Consider the following 11,132-nt stretch of genomic DNA (forward strand, 5'->3'; position numbering starts at 1 on the left):
TTAAATCTTTCAAATTAACATTTACTAACAAAAGTTTTAATTTGTCAAAATTTTGTGGTCTTTCGAATATCATCTTTCCTAGGGTTGTGAAAACTTGAATAAGGAAAATATCTAAAACTCTTAAACAAAATTCTAGCTCATATTTAGGTGGACAGTAAATCTCCTAAATATACTTTTTTTTTTAAGTTTCATACATCTATTCTAATATCTTTTTACCTATTATATTAAATAAATAATGCAATTATTAAGTGATTTGTGTAAAATTTCTTAATAAAGTTTTAGAAAAGGGACATTCTTAATAAACTTCAAATGCCACTTTTCAAAAATGTCCCTTTTCTAAAACTTTACTAAGAATGTCACTAAAAATCTGATATTTATATAAATATGTGTGTAAATTTATAAAAATTCAGAAATTACTTTTCAATGTGCATTCATATTTTTTTATATAAAAACCTTTTAAAACATTGTTAAAATTTTTAAATCTTTTAAATTTTTTTATACAATAGGCATTGTGGCTGTTGTGTCTAATATTTCATAAGTGTAACATAGGTTGGAAAGAACATAGACACAGTTCATCTTTGGAAGTAAAAAAAAAAAAAAGAGTTATTTCGTGGAAGTTAGAGGGGAAAACACATTCTCGTTTAGAAATAATTTAAAACGATAACATTTATACTCATTTTAAGCTTGTTTTGGGACAAAATGGGTATAAGTTATTTCTAAACACTAGCATTTAGAAAATAATTATACTCATTTTGTTCCAAAAAAAATTAATATTTTAATATAGAACTAATAAAAAGTTGACATATGTAGAATAAGAGTGAGAAACGTTTCTACACACTATGTACTTGGAGCAATGTTTCTTCTCTTTCTCTCTTCTTTTTATATTTTTTATTAACTTTTAATAAAATAATTTTAGAGAAACAACGACGAGTGAAGATGGTGTTAAGCTCCTTAGTTTATGAATAGTCAGAATGTCAGATCATGAGAAAATTAAGGTAATTATAACCCTTATCCAAAATTAATCATGGAAGACTACCAACGATTTGAACTATCAACAACACCCACACAAAAACAGCGGTTGTTACCACTAGGCTACCAAAGATTTAATAAAACTATTATATAACAATTTGAAGGCCAGTCATTGCCGGTCTTGGCCAGCTCTGGTTAGCAGATGTCTATTCTCCGATAACGTTTATATCATGGCTGGCATTATTAACTTTTGGTTCGCGGTGGGATGGTCTGCTAGGAATATTGGTAAGTTATTTCAAGACATCATATATATGCATTTGATATAAATATATCTACAACTACCGTATATGCAGCGTCGCATAAGATGTATACATATTTGTATATATCTGTATACGTAACCCTAATAATTATTTTTATGAAAGAAATACACAATTCTTCCAACCTCGATCTCTCATCAATCTCTACAAAACACACGACCAATTTCATTCACGTCTCATTCTGGTCTTCATTGTCTCCGGTCCTTGAGAAGATGCTGTATGGTTTCGAGTTCTCTTGGTTATACAAAGCCAATTTTATTTCTTATTTCAGAAATTACCAGAAAAACTGAAGCCAATTTTTTTTCTTATTTCGTTGTTTACTTTCCGGTCCTTAAGAAGATGCTGTATGGTGTCGGTTTCAAATTATAAAGCAAGTGATTCTGATAGTCCGATCATCGTAGATAGAAATAAAATGCTAAAAGATTTCTTTTTTTTTTTCATTAGGATTACTTATTTTTCTTCTATACATAGGAAAAAAAAACACAATACAATAATCGAACATCACTTTTAGAGGATGATAATGTGACATGATGATGCTTAATAAAACAGAAACGGATTCATATTAATATAAGTGATTGCATCATATACCATAAGTTTTATTTTATAATATAGATTTATCTGTAACATAACGATATCGTTTTCTTTGAGTTATCCACCACCTCCGTTGTTATCACCTCCAGGTCCATAGTTGTTGAAATCTTGTCTTGGGATATAATGGTGATTCTCCACGCTGCTTCTTGGGTGCTCTATCTTCTCAGCTGACTCTTCTTCTTTTCCTAATATCTCTCGGTATATTATTTCGTTTCCTTGATTATTTTCCAGGGGAAGTATATTCCTTGCAGCCAAACATAAGCTAACCATGAGCATGATCGCTATGATAAAAACCACTTTATGCTTAGGTTTTATCCCCATCACGGTTTTATATTATGAGCTGCAAAAGAAAGAAAGACTAAACTTTACATGTGCAAGAGATTTTAGTATTGACATCAAATGTGAAAAAACTTACCTTTGCAACTAATCAAGACAAGAGTTGATGGGTTTAGTTTAATACCCTTAAGAGAAAGAAGATGGAGAGTTTAAGACATTGATATATATACATGCATGAGAGAATAGGGTTTTTGTTGTGGTGGGTTGACTATTTGAGATATATTTTAAAATCATACTATTTGGGTGTGATGTGATGGCGTTGGTGGTGACAAAAATGATGGAGAATTAATTTTTCTTAAGGAAAGAATTGTGATGACAAAAATGATGAAGTTGGTTGGAAAATGGTTGTCTAGTATTAGCACTACGAATAGGGAAAACCCACGTTACTATTATAGATTAGCAAATATACCAAGTGGTGCATTTTAAAAAGTAATTAACTTTTTTCTTCTAAATCACCTGAGTAATTAAATTTTGTGCATAGGATACTCTTCGGATTTAACTTTTGAGATCCGTCTCATGGTTGGATAGTGGTGGTGGTCGTCTTCCAAAATGTCTAACTTTTTTAGGATCTTAGAGTGAACCAAATAGAGTAGAAAAGAAACGGGGAAATGTTATCGTCTGATGATTGGAAACATATCTCTTAAGGCAATCTGTTCTTGGGAGGTGGCATATGGGAAGTGCCGACTAGAAACGAGGTGAGCAAAGGTCCTTAAACAATAACAGTGTCAAGATGCTTTCTAAGCCAACAATTGTGGGTTATTCTCCAAAGATCTCTTATGCTGAAGACAAAATTAATAAACCATATGACTCGTAAAAAATTCAGAAGGTTGGAGATGAATCTAAGTTTTTTTATTACTTTTGTTTTTCATGAGAGTTTTAAGAATGAAAAATAGTCTTTCCATAGACAGATTACGCGTTTTTAGGCACAAGCGAGCATCTTTGATAAGTAACGTTTGAACATCTTTGTTTGGGTATATTTTTGCTGGTAGAATTTGTATTACCCTTATAGTTACAAGAAAGTAAATTGATAAAGTCGTTATTGTTTCATTGATATAATAACATCGGACTTAGAAATTCTTATTGATTTTAAACTCAGAAATATGGATTTAAATAACATGATTTACCAACAAATTTGAAATAACATGTAAATTCTGAAATCCAACACTGAACCTTTAGACTAATAACGCATAATTTTAATTAGTTGAAGGAAATCAAATTAATGAGTAATATATGATTTCAACAAATATTTTAGAATCAGTGACCCTTATAGTAAGATAAAATTTGACTAAATATTCGTTTGTGGAAGTTTACTTTGTTTTGATGCAAAGGGAAAAATGAAAAGTTGGCACTGTGAACTTTCTTCCACTACTAAAAGTTGGAATCCAATTAATTCATTCATTAGTAACCCGTAAGGACTAAACTATAAAATCCTTCCTTTTCAAAATATAGGATGTTTTAAGTAAAACACGCGGATTAAGAAGTTTTTACTTTTAACAAGTTCAACCAATCAGAAACAATACTGCATAATATAAAATATTAAACTAATCTAAAAATTGCATAGAAACTTGAAAACATCCTATATTATGAAACAATAATCTTCTCTAAAACATCTTATATTTTAAAATAGAGGGAGTATAACAACTTACTGAATTAGTTACAGTTTTCTGGCTTTTAGCTATTATCAATGGGTGGCAACTGGCAACTTACAATAAATTAGCTTATATCCCTAGGACAGTAACTAATCCGACCATGCTGTAAAGATGTCACCCTTTTCCATCATTTCAGGGTTCTATTTAACATTGGCAATAACAAAGTGGATTCGTTTTTGTAGAATGAATCATCCAACTTCATAATGCTTTTGCCACCATCGGCTAAAATTATTAAATACGAAAAAAAATCCAAATCACCTGAATTCAAGATATGCATCTAAAAAGAAAAAATTATTCACCCTCCATTTCGCCAAGTGTGACGTTTATTGACTTCTAATTGGTTACAGAAATTCATTCAAAATTATTATTATTATGTTTTTTTTTTTTCATTTTTGATCAACGAAGAAGTTTTGGGCCAATGTCCCTAGGGTCCCTGGACCGAAGACTAATACAGAATATAAACATTTCTCAATAATTCAGGCAACTTTGCCTACTAGTAGACAAATAACCATCTTGTTAACTTTAGCAGTTCATGCGTGCAGTCTATCAGTAAGTACTGAACTTGAATTAGTATATAATACAGTGGCTACACATGAGAAAAATTTATGAATTTATGAATGAAAATTTATGGTCTGAATGCAATCTATAGATGTTCTCGGTTTTTTTTTTTTTTGTTGGGGAAACAACACACAGTAGGGCAGTTTCACCCTAACTTATGTGAACCTACTAGGAAAATATAATAAATTTGGTAGAGTGTAAAATAAACGAGACACAGAATTATATGTGGAAAACCTCCCCAATGTGAGGAGTAAAAACCACGGGACTGTAGTCCACTCAAAATTCTACTATCACCAATGTATTTGAGTACAACCACGTCCTCTCCAGAAACTAAGGCTACAAGTAGCAATCTCAATAAGAAAACAACACAAGAGAGAGAACACAAAAGGCTAAAAATATGCAGTTCCAAACAACCCTAGATTTACTAAGATTCCGGCAACCTATTCAGATCTCCACCGTACAAATCATAGATAAACAGGTCAGGAACAACTCTGCAAAATTTCAGCTCAAACCGATAAGATCTCCCGTTAGATCTTACAAACACTCACGACAGATGCTGCAGAAAAATCTAAAAATTCTAGACACGATCAGCCACACTAAAACTCAGATTTCTCACAAACCAACCGTTGAAACAAGATCTCCACCGTCAAATATGTAGAACACTGAGTCACAAAGCTACCCTCCAAATATCAGCCAGATCGGAGCTCGTTTGAATGTCCAAACGTGCAAAATATCAAACCCTAAAGGTTCTGTTTTTCTCTTCTCCTCTAGATCCGAAAATCAACTCTCTTCTCTCTATTTTTTTCTTATGCCAAAAATTAGGTTAAGAGTGTTTATATAGTGTCTCATAACTTAAAACCCAATATTAATCTCATGAACTAATATAATGGTCCAAATCCAGGTTTGGTTAACCAAACCCAATTGGTTTCCCCACTAGGAGGAAAACCCAACAAACTCCCCCTCCGACTAGGTGGAGGAAACAGCCATCCCGGCTATCCCTCGGCAAACTTCAAGCTTCCCCCTCGGCAATGACTTTTTCATCATATCAGCTACATTATCATCCGTATCAATCTTTTCAAGTTCTACTTCTTTAGAAGCAACCACATCACGTATCCAATGATACCTCCTATTAATGTGTTTTGAACGCGAATGAAATGTAGAGTTCTTTCCGAGACAAATTGCGCTTTGACTATCACAAAACAGCAAATACTTATTCTGCTTGAAGCCGATATCTTCACAAAAACCCTTCATCCACAACAACTCCTTACAAGCTTCAGTTGCAGCTATGAACTCAGCTTCAGTGGTAGAAAGTGCAACACACTTTTGCAATCTTGACTGCCATGCAACAGCTCCACCCGCAAATGTTACCAAGTAACCCGAAGTAGACTTACTAGAATCAACATCTCCTGACAAATCAGAATCAGTATAACTCACAAGCAATGCATTGTCACCTCCAAAAGTAAGCTTCAAATCAGAAGTCCCTCGAAGATATTTCAAAATCCACTTCACAGTATTCCAGTATTTTTTTCCAGGATTGGAAACAAAACAACTAACAACACCAACAGCGTGAGCTATATCTGGTCTTGTACAGACCATGTCATACATCAAACTACCAAATGCAGAAGCATATGGAACCCTTGCCATATCTTCCTTCTCCAACTTTGTTTTTGGACTATGTTGTTTGCTCAATCTAAAGTCTGCAGGAAGAGGAGTAACAACAGCTTTATACTTGTCCATGTGAAACATTTTAAGTACTTTCTCAATGTACTTCTCCTGAGACAAGTGAATCAGCTTCTCACCTCTGTCTCTAACAATTCTCATACCAAGAATCTGTTTTGTTGGACCCAAATCTTTCCTGGAAAAGAACTTGCTAAGTTGCTTCTTCAGCTCCTCAATTCTGCTCAAGTTATTACCCACAATCAACATGTCATCAACATACAACAGCAAGATGATAAAATCATCATCACCAAACCTCTGCACAAACACACACTAATCAGAAGTAGTCTCTTTATAACCATGCTCCCCCATAACAGACTTAAACTTCATGTACCACTGTCTCGGTGCCTGCTTCAATCCATAAAGACTTTTCTTCAAGCGGCAAACTAAATCCTCTTCACCCTTTTTCACAAAGCCTTCCGGTTGTACCATGTAAATCTCTTCCTCCAAATCACCATGAAGAAAAACAGTTTTTACATCCATTTGCTCAACCTCTAGATCAAGACTCGCTGCCAGTCCAAGTACAACCCGAATGGATGACATCTTCACAACAGGATAAAATATTTCATCAAAATCAACTCCTTTCTTTTGGTCGTATCCTTTCACAACCAACCAAGACTTGTATCGAGGTGACAAACTGGTCTCATCATGCTTAATCTTATACACCGATTTATTAAGCAACGCCTTTTTACCCTTAGGCAACTTCACCAACTCAAGAGTATGGTTCTCTTCAAAAGAATTCATCTCGTTACCCATGGCATCATGCCATTTATCCTTGTGTTCATCCTCCAAATCTTCACTATAGCTTTCAGGTTCTCCCCCATCAGTAAGTAACACATACTCACCAGGATTATACCTAGTCGACGGTATAAGATCTCTCTCAGATCTTCTAACAATAGGTGAATTCTTGGTATTTGGTGCCTCACCATGATCGTCACCATGATCACTAGTACCATCATCATGTGTGGGAGCATCTGCACCAGGTGTATCAACATGAACCTCACCCTCAACCTGACCGTGGGCCGATGTAGAAGGAATAACCTCTGAATCAATCAAACTCTTATATTCTGAGTTGGTTTTCCGGACTTGTCAATGTCCTTTATCGTTTGATCTTCCATGAACACAACATCTCTGCTTCTAATGAGCTTCTTCTCAACGGGATCATAAAATATGTACCCAAACTCATCCTGACCATAACCAATGAACACACATTGTCGCAACTTCATCTCAAGCTTTGACCTCTCATCTTTGGGAATATGAACAAATGCCTTACACCCAAAGACCCTCAAATGACCATAAGAAACATCCTTACCAGTCCAAACCCTTTTTGGAATATCACCCTCCAATGGAGCACTCGGTGATAAATTCAATACGTGAACAACTGAGCTTAAAGCCTCACCCCAGAAAGTCTGTGCCAAACCTAATTGTGAAACAGAAAACATCACTTACACGGAAACAATAGCAAAACAGAAAGAACATCAGACGTAGGATTTACTTGTTTGGACAGAAACTGAAAAGCCAATCTAAATGAAGAACATGAGACGTAGGATTCACAGGCACTGAAACAATTGTTTGCGAGAGATTTCGAATTTGATGAAAAAATGTATGAACTCAACATATTATCCTTGACCTTGACTAACGAAAAAGGAAAAGAAAACCCTTCAGCCACAAGAAAATCGCACGCTCCAGACTTTAACCGGGTTCAATCCGGTTCGTAACAAATTGACTCGGTTTGTTTCCTTTTTCCAATAAATATTTTGTTAACCTACTATTAAAGATCTTATGCTTGTTTAGACTAAACTGTATGTGCTTTTCTCATAATTAATCATGATCTCTATTTGGATAGATACTGGAGAGAACCAATAAACGCAAACCATCGTCAAATTATTAGGTATAAATAGGATATTCTTTACAAACATCCACTATTGCAAAATGAAGTCAAGGGAAAGCCACAATATTGCAACGAAATCTTATAGTTTATTCTTTAAAAATATAAATTTCAGATCACTAAATTGTTCCCTTGGGAAGTTCATCTACCATATACTAAAATAATATTATGAGAAAACAATATGTACCAATATATTATTAACTTTTTTGCTGAAAAAAAATATATTATCTCTTTCTTTGCATGTAAGTTTCATTTAAATAACATAAAAGATAATTCTGTTTATATTACATATAGTACATCGAGTCAAATTTCAAATTCGTATCTGTGAGGATTTAGAATCTATTTTTCATATTATTCATTTATTTTTATAATTTTTTTCTTCTTTAACTCGGTTTGGTAAAATATGTTCTGGAACATTCTAGTCTATCTTCAAAAGATTGAATTCCTTATACACAATTTTTTCTTCTTTAACTTATCCAAAAGATTGTGGCATATATATACACACATAATAGAATTATATATCTATAAGGTTGAATTCCTTATCAAACAACAAATCTTTTTTTTTTTTGTTTTTGACAAACATCAAACAACAAATCATGTCTCGAAAAGATGTCGTTGTACACGAAGAAGAAGAGGAAGATCTTGGAACAGCCATGCAGAAAATGACGATCCCTTTGGCCGAGCTCAATCAATTACCCAACGATTCTGTTTACAATTTGGTAGATGGGGTACGAAAGATCATAGAAGATCCCAATTTACTAGTGAGTTACTCACAACTCTCCTTAAGACATGTTTTACTTTTGAATGAAATAAAAATAAAAATCATCAATGTTCTTTCTACCATGTAGTTCGAAGATTCTCGAGAGTTTGGCAATCTTCACCAAGACGACAAATCTGTTGAGGATTCAAAAGATTCAAAACAGTTGGAAAATTCAACAAAGCCGCCAACCGCGTCAAGAGGTCGTTTTAGTGTACCGCCAAAACGATCTAGAAACAAGCGAGGAAGACCAAAAGGACAATGCTTAAAGAGTTCAGCAACTGTCGTTGATTCTAATTTCGTCAACATTACAGACAAGAGTTGTACACATTGCGGGACGAGAAATACCCCAATGTGGAGGGAAGGACCAAGAGGACCGAGGACGCTTTGTAACGCCTGCGGGGTGCGATACAGAACAGGTCGGCTATATCCTGAGTACCGCCCTGCTTCAAGTCCCGAATTCAAACCTAACGTTTACTCCAACTTTCATCGAAAAGTCATGGAAATCAGAAGGGAGAGGCACTCACCTCCCGCCGAATAGCATTGAGCTGTCGCATATCATCTTAAAAGGATTTTTGATTACGGCCTTGAACGTTTTGTAGTTTTTTTTGTTTCTCACAAACTCAATTGTCATACTAGATTTTTAGATACGGCCTTGAACGTTTTTGTAGATTTTATTGTCATACCAAATTACCAATATTACGAATTGATTTATTTTTATAATAGTTCAAATAATTTTACTTATTTATGATTCATTATTGAACTTATTCTGTTTTTCAATCTTCACCTCTGAATTCTTTAATTCCTCTATCATTTCCTTTTTATAGATGTAAAAACCTACAATTTCAGCTATAACAATTCACGTGTCGTTACTTTCAATAAAAACAAATACTTATATAACTCAAACAAAACAATATATGAATTCAATTTCAAGTTTATAATATCACTATAAAAAATAATAATAATAATAAGAAATCTTTTATCTTATCCTTAACTCTAAATCACAAGTCACTTACCCAATAAAAACATGCCACATAGGATTTGTCCATGATTAATAAAATAACTAAATAAAAAAAAATAAACTCAACTTCTCTCATAGTCTCATGGATGAGAGACTCTCTACGTGACAAGTAATATTTCTAATGAGTAAGATATAGCTTCATTTAAAACATACCCGTAGACATCAAATTCAGAGTTTTTTATTATCCGAGAAAGTGCAACCCTCACGAAAGTCTTTACAACAAGAGTCCCAATAATCAAATAGTCAAACGTAATACGAAAGCTGAGTAAAATAAATCCTTGATAGGCATATAACAAAAGCATCCAAATTTGTAAAAACCTAAAAGAGCATATCAGTCGCTTGGTAAAATATGCAGAAATAAAAAACAACAAAAGATGACTTAGACTTTAGACTTAGACTTTAGACTTAGTAGTACTGTACATTCACACGTACCTTCCCTTCACGGTCTGTCTGGGAAATCCTTCAGACAATGATTTGTCCCACGTCATCAATTCTTCAAACAACGATTTGTGTCACGTCATTCAACTACAGTCACCTCCTGATCAACCTTCCAGTAGTTAGTGTCGTTGTACTCCTGCATACTATCATCGGGGCTCTCCTTTCCAGGGGAGGCTGTTGCGGTGTTCCTCTTCATTGGCCCTGCTTCTCCCACTATGCCTTCCTTGAGAGCTTGATCCATTGCCCTTTCAGTTCCTTCTGGCTCAACTCCCACAAACTCAACGTCCTTTCCAAACAATGAAGGCACAGGAGGTGATCTCGGGCTGATATCACCTTCTGAAGATGAAGAACCGTTTGGGATTCTCACATCAGGCATCTTCACGTCGTCTTCCGGGAACGGATCTACTGTGTCTGGTGCAGTGGATGAAGAGGAATCACCACGTTTAACCCATTCGGGAGACAATTCATCTGAACTCACATCTTCATCAATCTCAATATCGGCGTCTACAGGGACTGCTTCTGAGGTTGAGGCTGTGGCTGCAGCTGAGTCGACAAAAGGGTTCTTACTTTCTGTAATCAAACAGTCTTCGTCTTCTTCATCTCCACCACCGGAAGTTTCATTCAAGCTTACATCTTCCATTGTTTCCTCAGAAGATATTGCTCCTGTTCCTGTGTTTTCGCCCAATTCATCTCCTTGGAACGTGAACCAGTTCGAGTTTGTAAATAAATTGCTGCATCAAGAATAAACCATTTCATTATTTTAGAACCCATTTATTTCTATCTGATACATGGATGTATAAATCAGATTTGGAAGCTTACTTCGCCTGTTCATCACCAAGCCTTAGAGATGATATAACAACTTCAGCAGATTCGTCATCAAAATAAACATCCT

At 34.6% G+C, this 11,132-nt stretch overlaps 3 protein-coding genes across 4 annotated transcripts in view; 1 reads left to right on the plus strand and 2 right to left on the minus strand.

The window, feature by feature from the left end:
• LOC104790769 lies at positions 1,700-2,217 on the minus strand. The gene has a single exon (XM_019246498.1). It carries the CDS (start codon positions 2,196-2,198, stop codon positions 1,935-1,937), a length of 264 nt encoding a protein of 87 aa, XP_019102043.1. The 5' UTR covers positions 2,199-2,217; the 3' UTR covers positions 1,700-1,934.
• On the plus strand, positions 8,581-9,479 carry LOC104790770 (GATA transcription factor 14-like). Its single transcript, XM_010516557.2, has 2 exons — positions 8,581-8,785; positions 8,873-9,479. Exons 1-2 carry the CDS (start codon positions 8,621-8,623, stop codon positions 9,320-9,322), a joined length of 615 nt encoding a protein of 204 aa, XP_010514859.1. The 5' UTR covers positions 8,581-8,620; the 3' UTR covers positions 9,323-9,479.
• Positions 9,959-11,132, minus strand: part of LOC104790771 (serine/threonine-protein phosphatase 6 regulatory subunit 3) — a 10,384-nt gene continuing 9,210 nt past the window's right edge. Inside the window, exon 20 of one of the 2 annotated variants that reach the window (XM_019246707.1) lies at positions 9,959-10,855. In XM_019246707.1, coding sequence (XP_019102252.1) covers positions 10,320-10,855 — 536 coding nt within the window. In that variant the 3' untranslated portion in view covers positions 9,959-10,319. Of the gene's footprint in view, positions 10,972-11,132 lie in introns of both variants that reach the window. The other variant, XM_010516558.2, reaches the window with a different exon arrangement.

This window comes from Camelina sativa, chromosome 6, assembly GCF_000633955.1.
Source record: "Camelina sativa cultivar DH55 chromosome 6, Cs, whole genome shotgun sequence".
Taxonomy (NCBI): Eukaryota; Viridiplantae; Streptophyta; class Magnoliopsida; order Brassicales; family Brassicaceae; genus Camelina; species Camelina sativa.

Excerpts from the sequence above, each read along its gene's own strand:
- LOC104790769 (XM_019246498.1), bottom strand. The coding sequence starts at position 2,198 with ATGGGGATAAAACCTAAGCATAAAGTGGTTTTTATCATAGCGATCATG.
- LOC104790770 (XM_010516557.2), top strand. The coding sequence starts at position 8,621 with ATGTCTCGAAAAGATGTCGTTGTACACGAAGAAGAAGAGGAAGATCTT. Across the intron at positions 8,786-8,872 it reads TAGAAGATCCCAATTTACTA|TTCGAAGATTCTCGAGAGTT; the intron begins GTGAGTTACTCA and ends TCTACCATGTAG.